General features: G+C 37.3%; 1 protein-coding gene and 1 long non-coding RNA gene across 5 annotated transcripts in view; one reads left to right on the plus strand and one right to left on the minus strand.

Annotated features, from left to right (window-relative positions):
• The window catches only part of LOC123321548 (neurotrimin-like), a 652,977-nt gene that overhangs the window by 50,481 nt on the left and 574,888 nt on the right, over nt 1-27,608 (minus strand). For all 4 annotated transcript variants that reach the window (XM_044909213.1, XM_044909212.1, XM_044909214.1 and 1 more), the window contains 2 exons: nt 23,888-24,046; nt 8,405-8,533 (listed from right to left, as the gene is read on the minus strand). In XM_044909213.1, coding sequence (XP_044765148.1) covers nt 8,405-8,533; nt 23,888-24,046 — 288 coding nt within the window. The remainder of the gene's footprint in view (nt 1-8,404; nt 8,534-23,887; nt 24,047-27,608) is intronic.
• Nucleotides 4,419-4,757, plus strand: LOC123321552. The gene is made up of 2 exons (XR_006538882.1): nt 4,419-4,494; nt 4,636-4,757. It is a non-coding gene; the product is annotated as an uncharacterized LOC123321552 (long non-coding RNA).

The raw sequence follows: 27,608 nt of genomic DNA on the forward strand, positions 1-27,608 counted from the left end.
CTCGCCAGTTAGTTGGCCAGCGAACAAGTGGGAAGTTTTGTGTGTGCCCGACTATTATAAGTAATTGGTAATATGGCCGCGACTGATACTGAAATGTCAGATCGAGATACTGAGGAAATATCGAATAAAAGTGAAGATAGTACGTCGAAAACGTTCAAATGGTGCTTAAAACCTACTAAAACGTGCGTAGGTAAGAATTGTTTAGCTGTTTTGCACGATAGCTGTGCAAGACGGAACAAAAATATTAAATTCATTAGTGCATCAATAGTGGAGTGTTGTGCAGCTGAAAATTATGAAAAAAACTACAACTCAGAAAACCAAAATGAAGAAATCAATCAGCTTAAACTAGAAGTGAAATACCTAAAAATGTTGGTGGAAGAAATGAAGGACGAAAACAGAATTCTAAAATTAAACAATTCTCTCTTATTGGACAGGTTGAAGGACCAAGAAGAAAAAAATGAAAGCACCTCTGGTAAAAACGAAACCTCGATATCTGTTATCAGCAAAAATACAAAAGATCTCCGCAAGTGACATACGCAAATGTCACTTCCGATTCTGGGCCAAAGGTGGCACGACCTGCAAATCAAAATCTTCGAATTTCGCGTAGTAGGTCAAATGGAGCTAACCTGAATATGTCAATGACGACATTGTCGACGTCCAGTAACGAAACAAATCCAACACAGATAGAAAAGATAAACATTAAACCGAATCAGCTCACTACACGTCGTAAGGGTGAAGATGACAACAAGAATGATGAACAAGGCTTTGTAGAGGTGAAACGTAAAAGAGGAAGACAAATGAAATATCCGGGAACAAATATTGGAACAGGACAGAATTCTGGGGAGTTCTCAGGTCAAGTGAAGAAGAATTGGTTATACATTTATAGAGTCAAAAGAAATACGACGCATGATATAATAGAAGACTACTTAACACCGAAGGATGGTTTTGACAAGACAGAAGTTATGGTCAGGCAAATACCATCTGAAGGAAATGGCCTAAAGAGGTTTGTTGTGTCTGCTCCATTCATAAAGAAAGAGGAGATATACAGATCTGATTTTTGGCCATCTGGCGTTGGTATTAAAAGATTTGATTTCTCCAGGCACAAAAATCTATTTCAACAGAGTAATGAGTTTTTATAGAAGAGGATAGTCTGCGATCAAAATGCCGACATCCTCCAAAGAATCATGACAAAATAATGATAATTCACCAAAATGTACAATTGTGTAAACAGAGTGGAACAGTTTTTACAGCGTTATCCTGATTGCTCTGTTTTTTGTGTAACAGAGCATTGGAAAACGGAGTCCCAACTGGAAAACTTCGGCATCAAGGACTTCTTTTTAGCTGAAGCTTTCTGCCGTGAGAAAGAAAATCAACATGGTGGCAGTGCAATTTTCGCAAGGAAAGGTACACAGTTTAAACCGCTTACTAACATAACAGCTCTTTCATAGGAAGGTATCTGTGAAAGTAGTGTATGCCAATTTGTCATCAATAGAGAAAAAATTCTTATTATATGTGTGTACACCCCTGGTGGTTTGGGAGAGGAATTTTTGAAATGTCTGGATTCCTGTCCAAGTTTGTTTCATTTACAGGCCGTATGTTTCAACATCAAAATGCACAAAAATGAAAAAAGTAAGGGAAAAGAACTTTTATTTTCCTTTCTGAATTCTTACAATATGTTTCCTTTGATCAACGAATACACAAGAGTGACACAGAAATCGAAATCCCTGATAGATAACATCTTTTCAAATTACCCAAACGATTGCGAGGTGGAAGTGCATCATAATCTGATTTCGGATCATACAGCAAAAAGTGTGAATTTCTATTCTGTGAGCCATAACAATGATGTTGTATTCAAAAGAATCTTCAATGACACTAACATGGCAGATTTTCAGACCAGACTGACAGGTGAAGTATGGCAAGAGGTATATGAGGCAAGTGATTCAAATGAAATATGGAACAACTTTCACAAGCTGTTCCTTTACCACTTCAACATTAGCTTCCCTGAGAGAAAAATTATACAGAAGAAACCACAAAAGCAAATATTTGTTAATCTCAAAATTGAAAAACACAAAAGGGAGCTAGATGTTTTGTATGTGGCTAGCTCCGTGGATAAAAAATTTGAAGCACAATACAAAGAAGCGAACAAATCATACGAGAGGGCACTAGCGGAAAGAAAAACAGACGAATTCCAACATAAAATAGAAATTTCCGATAACAAATCGAAAACTGTTTGGACCTTAATCAATAATATAAGGAATAAAGCAAACACTCCTAGGAATATCTAGATGAGCGGTGATGGTAATATCATTGCAAATCGTTTCAACTGCTACTTTCTGAACTGCAGATTTAATATCGTCTTCACCTGAGAAAAATCACACATCATATGTGGAACAAGCAGATATATCGATGTTTTTTAAACCTATTATTGAAACAGAAATTACACAGGTAATAAAAACATAGTAGATGGAGCAGTAATAGAGCAGGTAAATGAGTATATACCTAGGCCAGGCGATACGAGCGAGTAGAGAAAACCAGACTGTGGAAATCGCATGGGGAACTCGTTTAGGATGGGCAGCTTTCGGTAGGCTCGCCTATGTCCTGAAAAACCACGAAATTCCCATGCACTTGAGAACAAAAGTATTCGACCAATGCATTCTACCGGTACTAACATACGGAGCTCAGACATGGACTTTCACCAAAGCAAACATCGATAAAATCCTCAAGACGCAGAGGGCTATGGAAAGAAGCATGTTAGGAGTATCACTCAGGGATAAAAAACGCAACGAATGGATGAGAGAAAAAACGAAAGTTGTAGACGCAATAGAACGAGCAGCGTCACTTAAGTGGAGATGGGCAGGCCATAATGAATGATTACAGGACAAACGCTGGAATGCAGAGATTGGGAAGAGGCGCCCTTATGATGGGAAAAGATCGAGAGGAAGACCGCAGATGAGGTGGAAAGATGACATAGTCAGACACGCAGGCTTGATGTGGCAGAGGAGAGCCCAAGACAGGAAGTGCTGGAGGCAGTTGGGGGAGGCCTATATCCAAACTTGGAAGGATAGAGAATAGGCTAATTAAATTGAATTGAATTGAATTGAATAAAAACACAGCAGTGGGGATGATTAAGTTCCAACCACTTTGATTTAATTTTTTGTACAAGAGATTATTTCACCACCTACTTTCGCCATTTGTGCATCTTTCAGAGCAGGTGTATTTCCAGACAGGCTGAAGTTAGCGACTATAATAAGGCCTCTGCACAAAAAAGGAAGTGTGACAGAAATTCAAAATTATCGTCCAATAAGTTTACTGCCGAGTTTTTCCAAGGTACTGGAAAAATGTAGGAGTAACAGACTGATGGAGTATTTTTCGAAAAATGATATGTTATGTATGGGTTAGCATGCATACATAAAGGGCAAAGGAACTCATACCGCTCTATATGAATTCATAGAGGCAATATTGCAAGCTTTGGAGAGTGGAAACTATGTGATGGGCTTGTTTTTGGATCTGACAAAAGCCTATGATTGTGTGAATCACCAATTCCTGTTGAAACTCGAGCTGTATGGAATAACTGGTACCATTTTATCCTGGCTGAGATCATACCTATCAAGAAGACTCCAACAAACTGTCATCACTAAAGGGGGTGTATCAGTGAAGTCACGAAGAGATATTGCTAAAATAGGCATTCCGCAGGGTAGCATTCTCGGTCTAGTATTGTTTATCATATATATATAAATGATGCACGAAAAAGCATTGATAGCCTGAGCTGTTTCCTAACTGATTATGCTGATGACAAGAACATCCTAATAACGGCTCAAAAGTTACAAACTTTGCTAAATGAGTCAGAATCTATTTTTAAAGGACTGTCAAATTGAATCTTAAATGAGGGGCTATTATTGAATGACAACAAGACAAATTGTTTAATGTTCAAAACAAATAGGACTAGGCTGGAGTATCCTAACAATGTAACACTAAACGAATTGGAACTAACCGTAGGAACTGGGACTAGACTTTTGGGGTTGACAATGGATTCACTTCTATCATGGGAAGGACACATGGATAAAGTTTGTAAAAGGTTAAACACAGTCTGTTATTAGGCAATCCAATCACCTGTCAAAATATTTCAATATGGCGGTCGGTTGGCAAACAACGTTTGCTTACCTTTCGTAATTTGGAACTTTTGGAAGCTTTTTCTCAATAATTGACATTGATTTGTGTTAAATATCGTTTAGTTTTTTTGATATATATATATAGTGAATAGTGAGAACTAAGTTTTATTCCGAAAGAAAAATGCCTGTAACAAGTATTATGGTTAATTGTGGAAGTCGTGCAGATCGGTACCATAAGGATTTTTTCGTATACCTACTGTGACAAAATCTGTGCATTACCCACATAATAACGAAGAAGGGATATGTGGGTAGCAGCTCAAGAGAGAAGATCTAACTGAATCAATTATTAGGAACCAAGGAGTATGTAGCAGACATTTCATAACGGGTAGGTACCTAAGAAGAATATCTATGTGTCTGTATTCATATACCTATAAGTGAAACTGAATATACAGTGATTTCTTTCGAATACGTTTTTATAAAGGTTTAACTTACTAAAAATATGTAAAATTTTCTACTCATTTTTTAGTGTAACGAAGGAAGTGATCTGGGTGATACAGAGCAAGCAGGGCAAAGCAGATTGAGAGGCTGTGCTAAACAAACAGACTTGACAATGACCATGTTAAGTACACAAGTTGAGCAGTTCAACTTTGCCACCAGAAAAATAGAAGACTTAAAAAAGAAAGTTCAAAACACTCCTCGGTGACTAATGGACAATATCAATAATGTATTTTTGTGGGTTCGATCATTAATTCATCAAAGCAGCTATTTTTCCAGAAATAGAACCTCACAATTCATCAACATCAACAACAGTACTGAGTCCTAACAATCAAATGTTACTCACATTAGTAAAATTGACGTATGTTTGAATAATAAAAATATTTGAGAGGAACTCAATTGTGTTGATCTGCATTTATTTACTATACTAAAAACATATACATAGATATATAAATTTTATTGTACTTCAGTAATTAATGAATACAGTGCAAACAAGTTTGCATGATCTATTTCCATTAATCAAATCGAACGATACTTACACCAAAATGGTTAATTCAATAAAGAAATTATAGAGAATAATATTTTGATTATTTGACAAAAGGTCCTACATAATGAAAAGGATCCACACAAGTTTTGTAACAAAAACAGCGAAGAGAATTAGGTGAAAAAGCACCAATGATGTTATGCTCTGAACTCACGAAACCCATAATTATTGAATTTCAATTCATGCAAGGCAAACAAAACATTTTCTAAATTATATATTGAATGAATATGAACGTGACCTTAGTGTATATACATTATCTATAATGATATTCACCATTTTTTCAAGAAATTTAAGTGAAACAAAAATCTCTGCTTGCCAACCAAGCGCCATATTTGACAGTTGAAAGTCACGTGGTCTGGATTCCCTAATAGTTTATGAATACTATCTCAATATCTTAATGAAAGTGGTCTAAAGATAGTTTACTTCGCGAACTTTGAGTCAACCATGAGATATGTCTCATTCATTCAAGGCAGTGTAAGAATTATTGAAAAGGTTTTCATAGTTCAAAAGAGGGCATTAAGAATAATATACAAATTCAGCTCGAGAACCTCATGTAGAGGTCCCTTCAAAAGTAATAAACTATTAACTGTTGCTGCATTACAAATTGCAGAATGCATAATGTTTCTCTTCAAGAATAAAGAATATTTTGAAGCAAATTTACCATCACATTTGTATAACAATAGATATATTAATTATACTCATCCCATTCATAGGTTATCTATCTGCGAAAAGGACCAAAGTAAACTTGTATGAAGTATTTCAATAGGCTACCACTAAGAATAAAACAAATTTGTAATCAAAAATATTTTAAAAAAGAATTGCACCAACTCTTTCTTGGCATTGAACCTTATACAGTTGATGAATTTTTGAATACAATCTTGAAAAAGATTCAATTTCTTGTATTTTTCTTCGACATATATTTCGTTCTGATTATGTATTTATTTAATAAGTAAGATTCTCGAAATAAATATTATGACTTTAGACTTGCGGCTTTTACACTCCTCTCCAGAGGAGAATTCACTTATCCCAGATATCAAAAGGATTAAGCTCTGTTGGGGCCCTTTCCAGGTTTTCAGGCTCGTGGTGGTGGTCGGGTTCGGGTCGCTCCTCTGCTCCCTGCTGTAGGTTGGATTCTTGCTCCACCCGCACTTCCTGTCGGAGCAGACGGTGTTCCCCATGTACTTGCGTACAGTTCTCGCCGTTCCCAGCAGTACCGCCTTCTGCATGACTCTATAGATATTTTCGTCCAGCTGAAGTTTCCTCAAGTTCCCTAGTAGTTTCTTCGGTATCAGGCCTGTAGATGATATGACAATAGGGATGGTCTTGACATCTTTCAGCTTCCACTGTCTCCTAGTTTGCTCCTCGAGATCTCTGTACTTTGAAATTTTTTCAGTGTGCCTATCTAAAAGATTGTTATTATTTGGAATCGTTACATCGATGAATAGTGCTCTGTCCTCATCCTTATTGAGCAATATGAGGTCTGGTCTATTGTGGTTTATTTTCCGGTCTGTGAGAACCGTGCGATCCCAGTAGAGCTTGTGATGTTCATTTTTCAATACAGCATCCGGTTGGTAATTGTAATAAGGAACCTTTTTCGAACTTAGAAGTTGGTGTTTTAGTGCCAATTCTTGGTGAAGAATCTTGGCAACGGAATCATGTCTATTTTTGTACTCCGTGCCCGCGAACTTCTGACATCCCCCGGTGATGAGCTGGATAGTTTCATGTGTCGCACAGCCATAACGACAGCTATCATCCGCCACTGAGGCATCCTTGGCGATATATTTCATGTAGTTCCTTGTTGGAATCAACTGATCCTGGATGGCGAGCATGAAGCCCTCTGTCTCAGGAAACAACCTTCCGGATGTCAACCAGTAGTTCGACGCAGATATGTCGACGTAATCATGGTTGACCTCGTTTTGGTGCCTCCCATGCGAAGGTTTGCCAATCAGTTTCTGCATTTTACTTTCTGCAGAGTGTTCGACGGTTTCCAAGTGGTCCTGCTGTAGCTTTTAAGGTGTAGAAGTATCAGCAACACAAACTACTTGATGGAGTTCTGATGAAGTAGCCTTTCTCAGAAAATATTTTCGAAGTCCTTCAATTTCCTGGGTCATACGGTTGGACAGATCAACAATTCCTCTACCCCCAAGATGTCGTGGCAGCTCGGTCCGTTCTATTGAGCTTTTGGGGTGATGGGTGATGTTTAGTCAGCATCGTCCTTATTCTTCTCTGTAAGGCTGCTAAATCGGTGGTGGTCCAAGAGATGATACCGAATGAGTAGCTCAGCGCCGAGCAAGCGTAGGTATTGAAAGCTTTTATCAGATTCTTGCTGTTAGGGCCAGTTCTCATTATCCTTCTCAATCTTCGGGTGAACTCCTCCGTTAGTTCTTTCTTCATCTGGCTCTGATTGATTTTTCTTGCTTGTTTCATGCCCAGATACTTGTATGTGTCTCCTTCCTTTAATGCTTCAATTTCTGCACCTTCCTTGAGTTTGAACGCACCATCTTCTATTTTCCCTCTCGTTATGTTCAGCAGTCGACATTTTTCTAGTCCAAACTTCATTTTGATGTCTTCCGAGAATCCTTCCACCATTTTCAGCATCAGTTGCTTTTGCCTCTTGGTAGATGCGAAGAGTTTCAAATCGTCCACGTAAAGGAGATAATTCATTTTCATCATAGTTCTACTGCCGCTTTTGATGGCAAATCCGTAGTCCGTAGAGTTCAATCTATGAGACAAGGGATTCAGGGCCATGCAGAACCACAGAGGGCTCAGCGAATCCCCTTGGAAAATTCTGCGTCTTATTGGAATAGGTGCTGCTGTAATGGAGCCATCTGCTGCTTTCATTTGAAGACCAGTACGTCAGGTTGACATGGCGTTTTTCAGGAACTTAACAATATTAGGATCCACCTTGTAAATGTTCAAGATAGTCAAGAGCCATTCGTGAGGTATAGAATCGAATGCTTTCTTGTAGTCTATGTACGCAGCGTAAAGATTCCTTCGCTTGGAGAACGCTTGATTGCAGATAACTGAATCAATTATTATTATTATTATTAGCGAACTCGCCGACCAGCTGGCTACTCACAAGCCGGCTTATCAGCTTCTAAACTCGCCACTTGTACTTGACCCTTTACGGTTACAGAGCTGCCAAACAAATCCATCGAACAGTTTGACACAAAAATATGTCACTAGCAAATGTTCAAATATACCTATAAATTATATATTTGTATTTCGGACATAAGAGACATATTTCAATACTTACAATCAACGCTGAGTTTGATCCTTTTGCTGATACTAGGAGGAATACTGTTACTGGCAATGCACAAATAGGCACCCATATCCAGCCTCGAAATTTGGGTGAGCTCAAGAATTTCACCTTCCCATTCCATTACTGCAAATATAATATAAATAAATAATATTTCACACCTATCAAATAATATTATCAATTAAAAAGATATTGAAAAGAGACCGTAGCCTGCAAAACTCATTCAAAAGAGTAAAAAGGACGTTTCCGGAAAAACAACTTCAAGCAAGATTATCAACACGAATGCTATACAGGTATATATATATATTCTTTTGATAGTAAGCAATACATTTTTGGTTATCAAAAAATATAGCATATGTAGGAGTTTCAGCAAAGGTTAGTGTAATTTGGAGTATGATACAAGAGCTTAGAGAAAAACCTCAGTAAAAAAACCCTGTCTCCTCGTTACTAGTGTAGTGATGATAAATTTGTCTTTTCAATGGAAAAGAAGCCCTTCAGCATTAAAAACTATATAATTAATTTTTATATCAATGGATATAAAAATTTCTTTCCCCTTTTTCCATTTCGGAATAATATCTGAAACAAAGAAACAGAGCAGAAAACGAGGAAAAAAGTGAATAATAAAGCTCTCATCAAAACTTATTCGAAGATTTGATGATAAAGGAAGAAAAAAATAAATAATTATAGGTACATAATTTGTCCTCCAATTGCACTGGGAGGAATATCATATCTGCGTCAAAAACCTTCTGCTGGTCTTGGTGGAGGATCACCCTTGTTAGAATTTGAGTTGAGTTATTTTCTTAGTTTTTTGTATCATTGTTGCATTTACATTAGGATCATAGTTAGGATCATAGTTCATAGTTTGAAATAAAAAAAGGGAGCGTTGACATTATATAATGACAGAAAATAAAGACTGAAAAGACGTCCGACTTTTAATTAAAAGACTCTGAGTTCAGTAGTAGTATATAATGAACTGAATATTTGGTGACCCCGACGAGATCATGAACGGCAAAGAAAGACCTCAGAGAAGTGGAGCTGGAATTCGCAAAACTTTATCCCAAGACTTCGTGTGGCCCGACAGTTTCGGCAGAAAAGAAGATTTAGGGCAGAAAAAAGACACGATAGTGGGAAATGAGCCTTTCAGAGACCAAGCAGAGACAAGTGAGGTGATTAAAAGACCAAAGTCGATTGCATCAATGAAAAGTAAGTCAATGAGTAGAGAAAGCTTAAGAACGTCCAAGACTCTAAGCATTAATGTAGCCAGAAGAAGAATTGCTTTGGAAACTGAAAGAAAAAGGCAAATCGAGCCACATACAACCCTAACAATTCAAGACTTCTTACTTACAGCTTTTCAATTTCTGCGTTGAGAACAGTTTTTTCGTCTTTAACGGCAAATACTATAAACAGATTTTTGGACTAGGGATGGGAAATTGTCTTGCTCCTGAGGTGGCTGACATCGTCATGGTAGAGGTTCAGAAGATGGCTCTAGGCCGACTTTCTTTCTGCATACCTATTTTTAAGAGATACGTAGATGATATCTGCACGTCGATACCGGACGATAAAGTGGAAGAGACCATCACAGTGTTTAACCGCGTACATCCACGATTGAAATTCACCATTGAAGTCGAATCACAAAAAACACCTTACCTTTTCTCGACGTTTTGCTGATAAGACATAGCAATGAAATAAAATATAATTGGTATCAAAAACCGACATTTTCAGGCAGAGTTTCAAATTTCAATTCAAAGCACACCATCACACAAAAAATTAATATTATCAATAATTTGAAAAATAGAGCTCTGAAACTGTCCTCTCCTGAATTTCACCGAGACAACTTAAACCAAATAAAGACTATTTTACAGAAAAATGATTATCCCACCAAAATCATAGAAAAAATTATTTACAGAAAAAATCGAGAACAAATTCAAGAAGACAATATGATTGAAAACAAAAAATGTTACGCCCTGACTTACGTTGAAGGTTTATCTGAGCAGATAAGGAGAAATATTTTATCGCTTGGTGTCGACGTAGCTTTTCGATCTGAAAACACCAACAGAAAGCTTTTCACAAAAATAAAAGGTACAACTCCAAGAGGATTATTGAGTAATGTGATCCACGAGATTTGTTGCAAGGATTGTCAGTCTACATATGTAGGACAAACAGGTCGGTATCTTAAAGACAGAATCTCCGAGCAAGAAAGAGATTCCCTCAACATACTCAACCCTCTAAAAAAGAAAAAAGACAACAACACCGCTTTAGCAGAACATGTATCGAATACACTCCATTCTTTTGATTTTAACATGGACTCAGAAAAAATATTAGGACACCGAAAAATTTTAAAAAAGAGGTTACTACATGAGATGATCTCTATAAAACAAGATGAAAATTCCATTAACAGAATAGATATTTTTGGTTAAATTCTCGTTTGATGTTGTCCAAGAGTGTTATGTTTTTCATATCTTTCATGATTTCGACAAAAAGACTGTAAGTAACTGTTCCCCCCTTTTTTAATGTTAAATCAGGTACCTGTATACTGAGCTAAATTATATTCAATGTTTCTCTCAATTTTCGTATTTTTAATTTAGAATTTGTCTATGCATTGTAATATGCAGATATTAATGTGATTTTTATTCATTTGTTTTACTGATGTATTGTCCCATTGCATGTCCCAACACATTTTATTTATAAGTGTTATTAATTAAAAAATCTTGTAATTCATTTTAGAGCCCTGAAGAAGATTTTAGAATGAAATCGAAACATGTCGGCAATGGTCTGAGAAGTGTTTTTTATTCCAACAACCTGACCTTCAACCCTGTTAAGCGAATTGGTTATCAATAACAAAGGTCTCAAACCAAAAACTCATTCAGAAGAATCAATACAAGACGAAGATGCTTCAGGAAAAGAAGAATTAGGTGAAGAAGAGGGCAGGCACAGTGAAAAGAAATATTATAACAATACAATGATAAATCAATGGGTTGAAAGAAAACAAGAAAAGATTGGCGATGACACAGAAAAGTACATTAACACATTCCCACAGCAATGTGATCCAAGTGTTAAGATGTTGTGTGAGACCGTTAATGAGGTACTCCATTCGGTGAATAATACAGTTCTACAGAATGTAAGACCAGAGAAACGTGAGTTTTCAGAATTTATTTGCTTTGATGGAAATCCCCTGGATCTGATGTGACCAAAATTATTGCAACATTAGAAACTCGTTTTGGCCGACCTGATGTAATTATAGAGATGCTACTGTCCAAAATAAGAGTAATACAACCAATAAAAGACACAACTTTGGAATAATTTATACACTTCTCGACCGAAGTCACTAATATTTTAACCATAATGAAATCTCTACATTCTATTGGTCATTTACAGAATCCACAATTACAAAGAGATTTAGTGAGTATTAAATGGGGTGAAGTAATAATTCGAAAGAAAAGACGAAATTGTGAAACCAATCTTGAAGATTTCGCTAAATGGTTGGCTACTTTTTCAGAGGCAGCTTGTCAAGTTATTGTTACTAGCTTCTCTGCACATTGGGATAGATCTGAATTTCCCTGGGACAAAACGAGATCGACTTTCTACAATGGAAGAAGTACAGAAAGAGTGTTCACTCTTCATGATGGAAGAGTTCTTAAATGCAATTATTGTGAAGAGCTCGCCATCATGACAATTGTCCAAAAATGGAAATGGATGATATGGAAAGTAGATGAAAGGTTGTAAGATCGAAAAAATTATGTTTTTCCTGTCTTCGGAGAAATCATCAAAACTCAGATGTAGAAACAAAAAAATTTGTGGAAAGAATGGATGCAAACTGTCACATCATTCACTTATTCATAATGAAATAAACAAATCAAGTGATAACCCGATAGTATCTGAACTCGTATCTACGAATATTGTTGGTACGGTGAGAAGTGAAACTACAGTTTTATTGCGGTTCGTTCCACTCAAAATTAATGGTCGAAACGGAACTCTCAAAATTTATGCTTTGTGTGATGAAGGCTCAACAGTTACACTGTTACATGACAAGATAGCAGATCAAATTGGAATACTGGGTGAAAAACAGCCATTATGTTTACAATGGACCAATGATGACGTGATAAAGGGAGAAAATTCTACTCGACTAGACATAAACATATCAAGAATCGACAATGATGACACCCTTTTACTAAGAGGGGTTTGCATAGTTTCGAATTTATCGCTTCCTGAACAATCTTTCAATTTGCATGACCATCAATATTTGGAAGGTATTCCTATTGAGAGTTATACGAAAGTGAAACCTGTTATGATCATTGGTCAGGACAACATCGATTTGATTATACCCAGGCGTATCCAATCTATACCAACAAACTCAATTGTTGCTTCTAAATCTAAATTAGGTTGGTCTGTACGTGGACCAATCCAATCAGACATACAGAATAGATCGGGATATCACATTTTTCATATATGTGACGAAAGAGAACCTGAACAAGATTTGAAGGATATCATGGAAAAATTCCACACTAGGGAATCTTTTGGAACAATTAATGTTTCTAAATTGGAAGTAAATGAGGAAGATGCCAGAGCCAACGAAATAATGAATAGAACAATAAAACAAGTTGGCGAGAGATATGAAATAGGATTACTATGGAAGAATGATGAATGCAAAATGCCAATGCAAAGATTAAATTGTACTGAAAGGAAATGTTTAAAAGATAAATATTTAGCTGATGAATATTGTGCTAAATTTGAAGATCACGTGAGAAAAAACTATCTACGAAAGCTATCAGTAGAGATTGAAAACTATGGTCCCCGCACATGGTACCTGCCACACTTTGCAGTGATAAATCCAAATAAGAAAAAGGTAAGAGTTGTGTTCGATGCAGCAGCAAAATCCAATGGTATCAGTCTGAATGACATGCTGCTGACTTGATCTCATCAAATGAATTCTCTTGGAGCTATCTTGTTGAAATTTCATCAGAAAAAGATCGCCTTTTGTGGTGACGTGAGGGAAATGTTCCACAGAGTACTGATACGTGAAGAAGACAGGGACTCACAACGCATTTTATGGAGAAATTTAGAAAATTACAGAGAACCAGGAAGAACAGATTTGTCACCCGTCTTAGATGAAGAGACAAAAAATCCAATAATTTTATTTCCAGAACATCACTTGACGCAACTTCTGATTCAAAAATATCATGAGAACTTTAATCATCAAGTCATTGAAACCGTCTTGAATGAGCTGAGACAAAAATATTGGATCATTAATGGAAGAAGGGCTGTAAAATCTGAATTCCAAAAATGTTTGAGATGTAGAATCACAAGAGCTAAGCCAATGGTACCTATGATGGACAATTGCCAGAAATACGATTGCAGAAATGAAAAAGAGCATTCATCAACATTGGTATGGATTATTTTGGACCGATTTGTATCAAGATTGGTAGAATAAATGAAAAAAGATGGGGAGTGCTTTTCACCTGCCTGGCGGTTAGAGCTATCCATCTAGAAAAAGCTCATTCTCTAACTAGTGATTCAGCAATTCAAGCCATAATGAGAATGGTCTCTAGACGAAGAATCCCTGGAAAGATATTGTGCGATAACGGAACCAATTTTCATGGCGCATCGAAGGAACTTATAGAAGCTTCACGCCAATTCAGAATGGAAGAATTGCGAGAAAATTTGGCTGTGAAAGGAATCGAATTCTCATTCAATCCCCCTGTTTCCCCATACATGGGTGCAGTTTGGGAAAGATTGATAGGCTCTGTTAAGAGAGTGATTGAGAAGAGTATTATTGCAACAAACGCTTAAAGAAGAGACTTTGAAAACATTTTTCGCCGAAGCAGAATTCATTGTAAATTCTAGGCCCTTAACCAGAGTCTCATCTGATCCGAATGATTTTGAATCGATAACCCCCAATCATTTTCTTATTGGTGGCACAGGTATTCCTCTGCCCAAATTTTCAGATGGAAAAACTGTGAGGACTGAAAGAGCTCGTTCTTTATCAGAAAGTTTCTGGAAAAGATGGATGAAAGAATATCTTTCCACACTGACGAAAAGAAACCAATGGTACTAATGATAATCAATATATCAAAGAAGGTGATTTGGTATTGCTAGCAGATGAGAATGCTCCACGATTCCAGTGGCTTCTAGGCAGGATTGGGAACGTACATCGAGGGCCCGATGAAAGGGTTCGTGTCGTCGACGTTAAAACCAATGTTGGCGAATACAGACGGTCAGTTCACAAAATTTGCCGGTTGGAAATTGAAGACTAGACTTTTTTGGCTTGGGAGAATGTTAGAATTTGAGTTGAGTTATTTTCTTAGTTTTTTGTATCATTGTTGCATTCACATTAGGATCATAGTTAGGATCATAGTTCATAGTTTGAAATAAAAAAAGGGAGCGTTGACATTATATGATGACAGAAAATAAAGACTGACAAGACGTCCGACTTTGAATTAAAAGACTCTGAGTTCAGTAGTAGACCAAGAACTGAACAACCCTCGTCGTTAGAAATGCCTTCAGTAGTAAGTAAATGATAGCCAAATCTTGCTTTTGACTGGGAGGGTCTTTCGACCAGGTCCAGTCTTCCAAGTGATTATTCTTCTGTTCTTCAGTTGTTCGAGGAACGCTACAGGACCCTTATGTTGGGGAATCATCTCCCATAGATATACCAGTGGTAATTCAGTAGAAAATTGAAAATACGAGAAAGAAATTCAAAAAACTTCGGATACTTTATTGACAATTTGGTACATAGTCGAATCTGTTCTTCAACGATTTTACACTCTCTGCATGAACCACACTTTCTGGCAAAGAGTTTCACTTGGTAAATACCCCGTTGAACAAGAATAACTCTCTCGTTCGAGTTAGAAACACATCACGATAGACTTTATAATGGTGACAACGACTGTGATAGGGATTCAGCCACCAATGCAACCATGTAGTAAGAAAGAGATAACGCCTATATCAGTGGGGTATAAATGCAATAATAGAAATTAATTCGCATGTACACCACCCGCCGATATGAATATCAAAAGATATGACGGTCTGAATCGAACTAGCCAGATTTGCCATCGCCTGGACTCCGTCGGTTGATCAACGAGGTCAAGCTAGAATAAAACCATGGTCAGCATCTACTTTCCTTCATTTCGATTCAATTCTTATTGAACCATGTAGTATAAGTGAAGTTCTAATAAGGTCGTCACGCATCCAACGCCCACAAAAACTGTGAAAACCGAAAAGTTTGAGTCTCTCCTCATATGTTGGACGAATACTTTCAAAGGAATCCTGGTCCAGGAGCGTTGTTCCTTCCAAACACTACTGTTTTGCGAGCAAGTGTGGGAATGACGTAGAACGTAGGTGATATGGAATGGAAATTGTCTGCAACTTTTCACTCAGAAAAAAGCTTCCGAATTGAGCACAGTATCCTACTACACTTGAAGTTTATATTGTTCACGTGAGCAGACCAGGACAGATCCCCAGAGATAATTATTCCAAGGTCATTATACTCCATACATGACAAAAGACATGTGCTATCAACCATATACTGATGCCTATGGTTTAGTCGACTCACGTCGTTCTGAAGTACATCAGGAAAACAAGTGTCATATAATGCTTGCTGTCGTCAGCATATTACGAATGAAATGATGAAAATGAAGCCGGAAAAACCAAAATTACGCTTGAAAAATAGGACCCAAAACAGAACCCTGACAAGCTGTCTGTAATCGGACAAAGAAGCACCAAGAAACAAGTAACAGAAACACGATCAAAGACTTGAGAAAAGTGTAAGTATTCAGGCAACCGACTACATACAACACTCTTAGGAAATTTGGATATGATAGGAATGAGCCTAATGAGTCGGTGATTGCTCGTGTACAGTTTGTCATCTTTCTTGAACATTCGAGTAACCCTAGATATCTTCCAAAAGGATGGTAACCGAGTCCTACTAGATCCCATTTTCATACTTTGATTCGAATTATTATTCCTTAGGCAATGTTCCAATGGTTATGAATGAACCTGAATACTGATATTTGAAGAAAATCTGTTTCTTTCATACATTGATGTATAATATCAGGTGTATTCTCTTCGAAATGCTTTCTAAAATTTCCTCAATTCATAGAAACAGTTTATTACCTGCGTGAATTTCAAATAAAATTGATGATATCCAATATGAGTAATACATATAGTTTATAAATAACAAAGAATTTATAACTAGAATTAATATAAATATAGTTGAACCCACTATAATTCAGTTGTGCGTATAGAAGTCGTTATATAATAGGTACTTTGATTTGCAATTTTTCGTGATATTATAACATCAAAGTCAGAGTAAGTCGATTGAAACCGAAAATAAAAAAATTTTTTTTGGGTGGCACCCTTTTCATTTAACTTATTCAAAAGAATTATAACCCTTATAATCATACTTCCAAACCCAAATAATTACGCAAATAATTGGAAATAAATCTACCTATTATTAGATTTAAATATTCCGCCTTCATAAAACGATAGCATTCTCATTCTGAGATTAAATGGAATGGAGAGTACATCTGCTAGAAATTTGAAGTGAAGTTCATAATTCTGCAAAATACTCCAAAATTGAACTCAATTAAACCAACAAAAAATTATGTCATTGTAAAAATGAGTTCGATCCCCATGTTATCAGAGAGGGGATACATGGGTGAAGCTGCACACTCCTAACATCAGGAGCCTCATTTAAACAGTCGATTTATCTGCCTGGCCACTTGTATCATGGCAAAGTATCATATGGATCATTCGTAAGAGCAGCAGCAAGAAGATACGCCAATATAAAGGGTGTCCCGAAATGGATGGTTAATCCTTGACCACCTCATAGAAGGGCTATTGAGTGCTCTTTAAAAAATACCAAGAAAAATCTATCCCCTAAGAAAGGGTACATTTTTCGAAACAAAGGTTTTTCTCCTACCACGATACCATTCTGTGTATCATGTTTAAAAATAAATCAAATTTATGAGTTCTTTCGTGGTGAAAAAAATATGTATGGCAACCCTAGTAGCCAACTGCTCAAAAAATATGCTTCTTATATGCGGATTTCTAAATGGTACAATGCATCTTCATAACTTGTGTAAATACGTAGTTATTGCTATTAGTTTTGAGAGTTAATTAGACTCAATAAGGAAATATTAAAAATATTCAATAATTTCGAGATCTCAAGGGAGGAAAATAACAAAATAATGCAACTTCAGTTATTCTTCTCACTCAGCTAATCAAATTAAAAATCAATCAGATTCATTATCATTCATTTATTTTCTCCGATAATGAGTTCGAGAATGTATAAAATGTGCACAGAACTATAATAAATGATGGAACCGCCTACCCACTACTCTGATACATGTTCGACATGTATCTTCCCCAGCAATCGCGCATGACAATGATCGGAAATCATTTAAGTTACCTGCTGTAGACAGCTGAGCAAGTTTTCTGAATAAGTAATCGGAACAGATTACACTTCGTCTTTTATGCCACCCCTGTTAACAAAAAATCTAACGTATTCAGATCCGGAAATATGGAGGCCAAAAATGAGGCCCAAACGATCATTTCATTTATTTAGGTAGGTGGCATTCAAGTGACCATGGACGTTGACTGCTGGTGTGCAGGACATCCATCCATTTAGAACCAATAGTTTTCTCCCACACCTTCGAGCATTACTTCCAATAAAGTTGGCAATACCAACGATTTACGGCATATCGATTGGAGTATTCCATGAGGGAAAAAAAATTTTCTTGGTATTTTTTCAGAGCCCTCAATAGCTCCTATAGGAGGTGTTTTAGTATTATCCCTTCATTCCAGGATACCCTGTATAAGTCAATTCCACCTTGTCCCCAACACCTTTCCAAACAGTTGGAACAGACAGTCAAGAACGTTCCTAACTATGATAGTGTAGCATCTCTCGAGCCTCTCCTAGATTTCTTTTATACTGACAGCGTCGGTACCTCCTCCAGCCAAACAATTTGCAGTTTTAGCTGCAGCCGCATCCCGACCACCAATTTGTCCGACTTTCGACCTAAGACATGACATGTCATCTATTACAGACTCGTGAGCAGCGTGCAAATTCGTTATGCTTAACAATTGCGGAACTATGTCATCCAACAAACTGGTGTACTTCTCAACTTGTCCGGGACATTTTTTCATTCGCCTACACATAGGTCAGTCTGAATATTTTCTATCAATTCGATATCCTCTGCAGTTTGGAGAGTTTTTCCATTAATTATCATAAGAGGTCTGATAAGCTTCGGAACACATTCATGATTTTTATCTGCATTTAAATCATACCCTTTGAAAAACGTTTTTCATAATTTTTCCGTAATATTGAAAAAATTGTATCAATATTAAGGAATTGTTTCCAAAATAGCTAGTGACGTTCCGGTTGTATTTAGACTTACGTATTGGGAACCAAAAGTAGTCATCTTCAACTCCATTACAAGTTTAAAATTGGTGACCTCCGTAATGGAATTATAAGCTCGAAATATGATATCTTAATTTTTGTAGAGAGCTGGATGTCAGATCAGTTTTCAGATGCTGAATTGTCTGTGCAATCGTTTAACCTGTTTAGGTGTGATAGGTCAATAGTTACAAGCAGCAAAACACGTGGTGGTGGTTATGTTAAAGACTCAATCAATGTTGTAAGACTCAGAATATGGGATCAGTCACTTGAGCAATTGTTCTTATTGTGTAAGTTTAATGGTTGTAACTTCATTTTGGGAGGGGTTTATATTCCCCAAAGCTCGAGTTCTGTAGTTTACGATCTGCATTGCCGGTCGGTTGAAGCACTCAGGCAGCAATTTTCACATTATGATTTCTATATTTTTGGTGATTTCAACATACCTGACGCACTTTGGGAGAATGATGATTATGGTGTTTGTGTTAGATGTCCCTCAAGCTCGAACGGACTCTTGCTGGGTCAATTTTATGCTGGGCCTAATTTTTTCAAAAAATATTAATCCCAAATGATAGACTTGTCTACTTGGATCTACTGTTTTCAAGTGTAAGTGGGGTGTTGGTTACTGAGGCCATTGATTATATTCTTGAAAAGTCTCTTAATCATAGGGCTCACAGCTTTGTTGTCGATATGGATGTTGAACAGGAGGATAGATTAAATTATGAGGAATTTTTTTATGACTTCAAGAATGGAGACTATATGGGTTTGAATGACTGTTTATGTGGAATCGATTGGGATCTTTTTTTGAATTCTCTTTGCACAGACGGGGCCGTCGCGTCATTTTATCATATAATATATATGGCTTTGGCTTTATTTGTCCCCCTAAAGAGATTCAGAACTTCTAATTTTCCCAGATGGTACTCGGCGGAACTAAGATCGTTAATTTATCGGAAGAAAATGGCCCACAAAAAATATAAACTGAACCAGACTACTAGTAACTATAACACCTTTTCAAAGTTGAGGTCTGACTGCAAAGCCCTAGTGAATATTTGTTACCAAGATTATGTATCAAGATTGGACCAAGAACTTCATACTAATCCCAGAAGCTTCTGGAGGAACTTTGATAATAAGCGAGTATCGGATAAGATTCCCAACTTGATGTGTCTTGATGATCGTGAATTTATGGGTTCCGTGGGAGTTTGTGAGGCTTTGCCCAATATTTTGAATCTGTATATAATAGTGACGATGGACCTTTTGAAGATTCATCCCTTGGCCAGACGAGTGGCAACTCGTCAATTCCTGATCCTAAACTATCTGTAGAGTTAATCTTTGATAAGATAGCTCACCTGCCGCCAGTTGTTAGTTTCCGCCCGGATGGTATACCTAATTATTTTTTAAAGAATTGTGTGTGTGTGTTCTCTCCAACCCTCTTTTTGGCTCGTTTAAAAGATCTATTGAATCAGCAGAATTTTCAACATAATGGACGCACAGCTTTATTATACCAATATTCCAGTCTGGTAATCGGAGTAAAATTGTGAACTACAAAAGTGTGACCATTCAGTCAGCGATTCCAAAACTTCTGGACAGCCTAATTTATGACCAGATCTACTTTAATTGTAAGGAGATGCTGGTCAATGAACAGCATGGTTTTATCCAAGGAAAATCTACTTTGACTAACTTGTTGGTGTTCCAGGATGATCTAGTCGGTGCAATGGAGAGTGGGCGGCAGATGGATGTTATCTATACGGATTTCTGTAAGGCGTTTGATAAAGAGGCATTTTGGTTTTTCTGAGATCATGGTGTCTTGGTTTGGGAGTTTTCTATATGGTAGAACTCAACAGGTCCGTTTGGGTGGCGTCTGCTCCCGTCTTGTAAATGTAGCTTCGGGTGTACTGCAGGGTGGGCACTGTTCGCCTCAATTCTTCCTCATTTTTATAAATGACATAGTACTTTGTTTCTGGAGTAGTAAATGTTTGCTGATGATTTGAAGTTCTACAATGAGATCACTCAGAAGAGTGATTAAGTAGATTGTGTGAGTGGTGCATAGTAAATGGATTGTCCTTGAATGTGGACAAGTGTAGTTATACCAGCTTTTATAGAGGAAATAGGAAAGTTTCATCTACTTACTATGTTGGGAATGTGGATCTCAGGTATCTAGAGGTGATAAGGGACCTCGGAGTTTATTTAGATGAGCACTTGAATTTTGGACACCATATAAATATGGTAGTGGTCAAGTCTTCCAAGGTTCTGGAAGTTGTGATGCGGAATTGCAGAGATTTGTCGGTGGAAACCTGCAAAAGGGTATATATGTCCCTCGTTGTGTCCTTGTTGGAGAACTGCTCCATGGTATGGGCTCCATATTATGGAAACAGTAGCTTAATTTTGGAGAGGATTCAAAATAAGTTTTTAAGGTTCTGTCTTTTTAAGCTTCACTTGAGAATTCCAGCTGACCATGTATATGAGGAAGCAAGATCAGTGCTAAATATGGGGAGTCTCCATGATAGGCGTGTGCGTGGAGATTTATTGTTTGTCTTTGTAGACAAACAAGAAGTTTGTACTTCTGAATGGCCAGGTGATCTGTCCGGAACTTCTTGCGAAGATCTCCTTCAATGTTCCGGGACGTTTACTGAGAGCAAACCGAATCTTGAAATTTTGAGTGTTTCTTTGCCTCACTTCAGGAGACAGATTGAGGATATTTTTTAGTTTTGTAATCTTGGATTTGTGCGGGTAGTATACTTTATATTGTATTTTCTTTCATTATTAAGGTTAGATACTATTATCTGTAATGTTGCCTGTTGTAATGCGGTTGATCCCGTATAATAATAATAATAAATAAATAATGTAATGAATCCCAGTTTTCTGAGGAAAACTGGAGTTCATTTTAGTGCATTCCTTTCGTTTTCATATTTCCGTCTTTGAAAATATTTTAATTCTCAAATATTCAGTACGTTCATTCCAATAGGCAGAGTAAATGTAAAAAACCGTTTATCTGTGTTTAACGTTGTTTTTCTTGCATGCCGTTGAAGATTTCGACGTTTTTCTGATGTTGATATGCGATAAACCGGAGCTGACGACGTTTTTCATTCTTGTCGCATTCTGGAATTTTCAGATAGATTTTTAACGTGAGGGGGGATTTGCCTATAAAAGCAAATTTTTCCCCGCGACGGAGACTTTTGCTCTTTTACTTCAGTCTTTCACTTGGTAACTTCTACTTTTGATTCTGTTACTTCAGTCGTTTTTACTGCTCTTTTACTTCAGTTAGTTTTATGCTCCGTAGTTTCTGCGATTCGACGTTTAAGAATAATTTTGTGTTGCTAGCATCAGTGATATTAAGAATTAATTTTTGTTTTTTTTTATTTCTTTTCCGCGAGTGCCTGAAATAAAGGAGGTAGGTCCCCGTCTTTACCGTTCAGTTTCTTTGTTAGACCTACACCGGTTACTTCTTTGACTTTGACACTGCTGAACTGTATCGCTTTCTGTTATATTTTATCGTTCTTTGCCCTGTTTCGCGAGTCTGACTTTTCCCTTCGCTATCAGTCATGGCGCGCAAGCCCTTGGGGTACTGAAGGGAAAGTCCCGTCAACCCCCCTGTCCGCGTCATAAGTGTTGAATCCGCAATCTCTTCTTTTCTATCAGTCATGGCGCGTTATAGCCCTTGGGGTAGAGAATAAGAGATACCGCTCGTCGTCAGTGAAATCCCGTAGTTGCGCTAAAAATAGACCTTTTCTTCGCTATCAGTCATGGAGCGTTATAGCCCTTGGGGTATCGAATAGAAGTCTCGAATAGACCCGCCCTGGTTGTGTTTCATTTCTGGAGAAATACAATTACATCCCGATACCGTATAGCAAGTCCTTAGTATTCATTCCGTCAGTTCTGGTTGGCGCATTTTATTGAACCTTTGATTTTTCACTGCACCCGGTATAAACTTTATAAAGTGCTCGTGACTGGATAGAATTTCCCGAATGTATGTTCGCTTACAGATTCGCTCATATTTCATACCTACACATATCTCCCTTGTACATATAATCAGTTTCCGAAGGTGTGAATAAACTAGTACCTAATTCGATTTTGACTACTTCGTTATCGCTACCACCCTAGATAACAGCGAACTCTGTCTCCGACTAGCAGCTACTCTGGTAGGTTTGCTATTCTTCCTAGTGAAAAGAATAGCTGGCGCTCGAGATAAGTTTTCTCCGAGGTAACTACGTTACAATAAATAAAACTCACTCGTCAGCAATACGATGTCTAGAAACATATTTGAAAGCATCCATAGGCTTTCGGCGAATATACTTTAATTTCATGTCTCTAAGTAGAGAAAAAAGGTATTTTGTCACAAACTTGATTATTTCTCACCCTAATTCAACAAAATTTGCAGCCCCATAGATCTCACTCCCATGAACAGAATCATTCTGTTTCTTGTATATAACGTACAAAGTTGTACCTCAGAAAATACATATCAAATGAGAGAGCCTTATACTAGTTTCCAAAAACTTGCAACGTTTATCTGAATATCATGCAAAATAAACTGCCCCTTTCCTTTTATAAAATCTACCAGAGTACTGAAGGAAAAAACTTAGCTTTAAGAAATTTTTTTATGAGGCAACATATATCTTAATAGGTATTCTATATGTATAGATAATGGGGCAAGGTGAACTAGAGCCAGCCCGTGTCAGGAATCGACTTCTGCGTATATTCTGAATATTTGTTTAATGAAACGGTGCATACAATGCGGCCATAAATGATGTAGAAGAAATCCGATTCAGACTGTGCATTCACACTGTCATGCTCGAAGTATGGCTGATTTAAGGGGTTTCAACTTATTTGAAACGTAACGGTCCTTGTTGGCAATAAATAAGCTTTATGCATAAGAGTGGAGGGAAAACATGCATTTGGATATCGATCTTATGGCTTACATTATATGTTGAATGAAGAAATCGTTGAATTAGTAATACTTTTGTCTACAATCATTGAATGTAGTGAGGATAATGTATGCTTATATAATATCCATGCTTTCTTCAGCATAATGACATTCCTCAATCACGTGTTATTTATCCCCATAACTCATAGCAAGAAACTTTTTCTATACTGACCTGAAAGTGTTTTGTTGATGGTTATTTTAGAATTATCGTCCCTCTTCCACTTCACACTGGGTTTTGGATAACCTGTGGCTTTGCAAGTCAACGTTTCGTTAGCGCCCTCTCTAACAATGACATCACTACTGCTGAGAGAATCATCAATATTTGGAGGAACTGAAAAAAAAATGAAAATAACTTTACTTGGATCTTTGAGAATTGAATAACCAACAATAAAATTCTCCGAGCGCAAGCTAAAAATATACGAATAGTTTTTGTAACCAGTTGAAATGGAAAATGATCCAGTAGGATATGTATTAAGGAAGCAAATATCAATTCAGATGACATAAAACCCATGTTTGGTCAACTGAAAACTCCCAATCTTTGACGACAAATGTTCTGCCGAGGTCCTCCTTGAATGTTTCGATTGTGCTTGCTGCGGTATGCATTAGGCCACTCTTTCTACTTCACGAATGTCGGGTGAATATTTCCTTCATTTTCTTCAACCTCAATGACTAGAAAATGTTCCACTCAATGTCTGACGGAAAATGTTGTTAGTACTCGGTGGAGCTCCTTTGTTCCTTGAACGAAAAGTCCGAGACTTTTCACACAATGTGAAAAAATGTGTACCAAGCTATCTGGGGGAGATGGTACATTGAAAAATGAGTATAGTTTGACCCCTCAACGTTTTGCACCTTTTGCCAAAACGACAAAAATAGCCGAAATTGAACTCATTTAGAGCGTTTTACTACCTCCTAGTTTTTCCCTTCATTTCATAATGAAAACATAATTTTCAAAATTACTCAGGCCAAACATCATTGTTTTATGTATCTGATCGATTTAAAACACCCCGTTCGTCGATGACATTTTTAATCTAATTTCAAAGCGTCTTATTGATAATGAATGTTCAGAGTTATTGAAGAATATTTATGCCTTATTGAAAAACGTACATTACCCCAGTCCCCGGGGGCTGGTGATATCTTACCATGTTCTCAATCTATCCCTTAGTCAATCTTTCTATTAGTTCTCCTCCTCTAAGCTTACTTGAATTTTTTTCAGTTTTCATTTTAAAGTTTTTCGTGTTCGAGACCTTCCAGTGGAATATCAGATCTGTTCTGTCTAATAACGAAAATCTAAGGTCACTAATTGAAGAGTATTCACCAAGTTCAGTTTTGCTGTCAGAGACCTGGCTTAATGACTCTTGGAATTTCAAAGTTACAGCATTTCATATTGTCAGACAAGATAGAATCTCTCTGGCTGGAGGTATTGCATAGTTAATAAAGGCTAACATTTCCTTCTCGGTTCTTAACCTAGATAGTATCAGAGTTTCCGAATTGGTTCAATTCCAAGGAATTAAATTGAATTTTATGAACCTCACAATTATTAATATTTATTGTCTTCCACATATCAACTTGCGTATAACATTCTGGAACATATTAAGAAGTAATATCTCTCAACCCTTTATTATTTGAGGTGATTTAAATGCTCAAAATTCTACTTGGGGCTTAGGTATGATAAACCCAAATGGTAATATAGTAGCAGAACTTCTTCTCTTCAAGGACATATGTATTTTAAACGATGGCTCCCCTACCAGAGTCACTGCTCTTGGCAAAAACTTAAGTGCTCCCGATCTTACTTTGTGTTCTAGCGACCTCAGGACCACCTCCAGGTGGAGGGTGGTGGCTGACCCTGGAAATTCTGACCATTTCCCAATGTTAACAGTAATAGGATCCTCCCAGCATTCTTGCCCCACGCCACACAGACGCTTTTTTACTCAAGAATACAATGTTTCTCAGGCTGACTGGTGTAAATATCAGGAAATGATCAACGATAAAATCCGACATCAAAGCCCTTAAAGAATTGCGACCTCATTAAAGAGGCAGCAGAGTCAGCTATTTCTAGGAAGAAACCCCTCAAGCCAACCTCTTATAGGAAATCATGGTTGAACACTGAGCTTTCTGAAGCGGTAAAAAAAGGTCTGAGGCTTTCAAAAACTATTTACGAGATCCTTCTACTGAAAATTACCGAAATGCTGAAAACATCCAAGCTGCGGTTCGCCAAGCTGAGCGTGAATCATTCAGAACGTTTTGTAAGAGTTTATCGGCCTGCAACGGAAAGAAATTATGATGAACTATCTCTTTGCATTAAATCTAAAATTGAATCTTGCCCAGGTGAGGATGGTATCACCTATGGTATGTTGAAGTGTTTGCCAACTAAAGCTAAACAGTTACTGACCCAGATCTATGATAATTTGTATGTTAACCCACATATTCCTTTGTCACTAAAGGACAGAGTTGTCGTTCCCATATGTAAACCGAATAAATCGCCAGATGATCCCCGTAGCTATCGTCCCATTGCCTTAACTTCCTGCATCTTGAAAGTTTTGGAGACTCTGTAGGCCATCAGATTAGAGAGAATTTACCAGCAATCAATTGAATGTCGAGAACTCCAATTCGTTTTTCGTGAAAGGAAATCAGTGTATGATGCATTATCATTTTTGATTACTTCAATATACTCGGCATTTTCAAGGAATGATGTAGTCATTGTGTTATTCTTGAATATTAGGCAGGCTCATGACTCTGTTCGGTTTGACCTTCTCGATAGAACTCTCCTAGCCATGAAAGTCCCTGGACCTTTCATAGAACTCCTGAGATCTTTGACACTGGAGGAGAATATTTTTCTAATTGATCCATATTCAGGTGAGCTTATCGGTCCCAAACTGTCGAATATCGGCTTATTGCAGGGTTCCCCGAAGAATCCAACTTATTTAATTTCTTTATAAGTGATTTACAGAATGACATTGATGTTCCTGGCATTACTATTTTGAAATATGCAGATGACAGTACAATTATCTCCACAGGGTCTACATTCAAAGAGGCATTTGAGAAGATACAATACAAAAATGACTAACTCACATTATTGGAACGACAATTCCTTCGGAATTGTTGTTTCCATTAATATTTCATTTGATAAGATGACTAAAGCTTTGAAATCTATATACAATTGGGCAAACTGTCCCCTGAAAAATCCTCAGCACTATGTTGTACTAGAACAAAGCCCCTTTCGAATATCCCCATGTTAATTATTTTTCAAAAAGATATCCCGTGGGCCAAAACGGTGAAATATTTGGGAGTTACTATCCATCAGTCCCTGGATTGGTCTCATCATATCAACAATATGTTTTCCAAATCATTACAAGATATGAATGTAATGAAGGCTCTGTTCATGACTTAGTGGGGCTGTCATCCATCAACGCAGCTACTTTTGTACAAATCCACCGTTAGTTCATTTCTTGATTACGGCAGTGTGTCCGAAAGTCCTTCTCGATAAACTTGATCGTATTCAATATTCTGCTTTGCGTATTGCGATGGGCTACATGAAATCGACCCCTATTCCTATCATTCTGATGGAGTCTAATGAACTCCCCTCAAATACCGTAGGCTCTTCCTGGCAACTAAATTCGTCTCAAGGCTCCATAGAATCTCTAATGACCCCGTCCCAACTAAGGTCCTCCCCCTTAAAAATTGGACTCTCAATGGCACTCCTCCATCTATGATAGAATCGTTCTCTCTCATAAATGACACAGAAGGCTATTTCTTCTCCTACCAGCATCCCTGCTTCTCTCATTATTTGTCTGTTCATACCACGCTTATAGAATTCCTCACCTTGAACCTTTCCAAGGACTCTCCAGATAATTCGTTGGCTTTTATCTCTGCTTGCTCTGAAAAGTTCCCTGATC

The sequence above is a fragment of the Coccinella septempunctata genome, chromosome X, assembly GCF_907165205.1.
Source record: "Coccinella septempunctata chromosome X, icCocSept1.1, whole genome shotgun sequence".
Classification (NCBI taxonomy): domain Eukaryota; kingdom Metazoa; phylum Arthropoda; class Insecta; order Coleoptera; family Coccinellidae; genus Coccinella; species Coccinella septempunctata.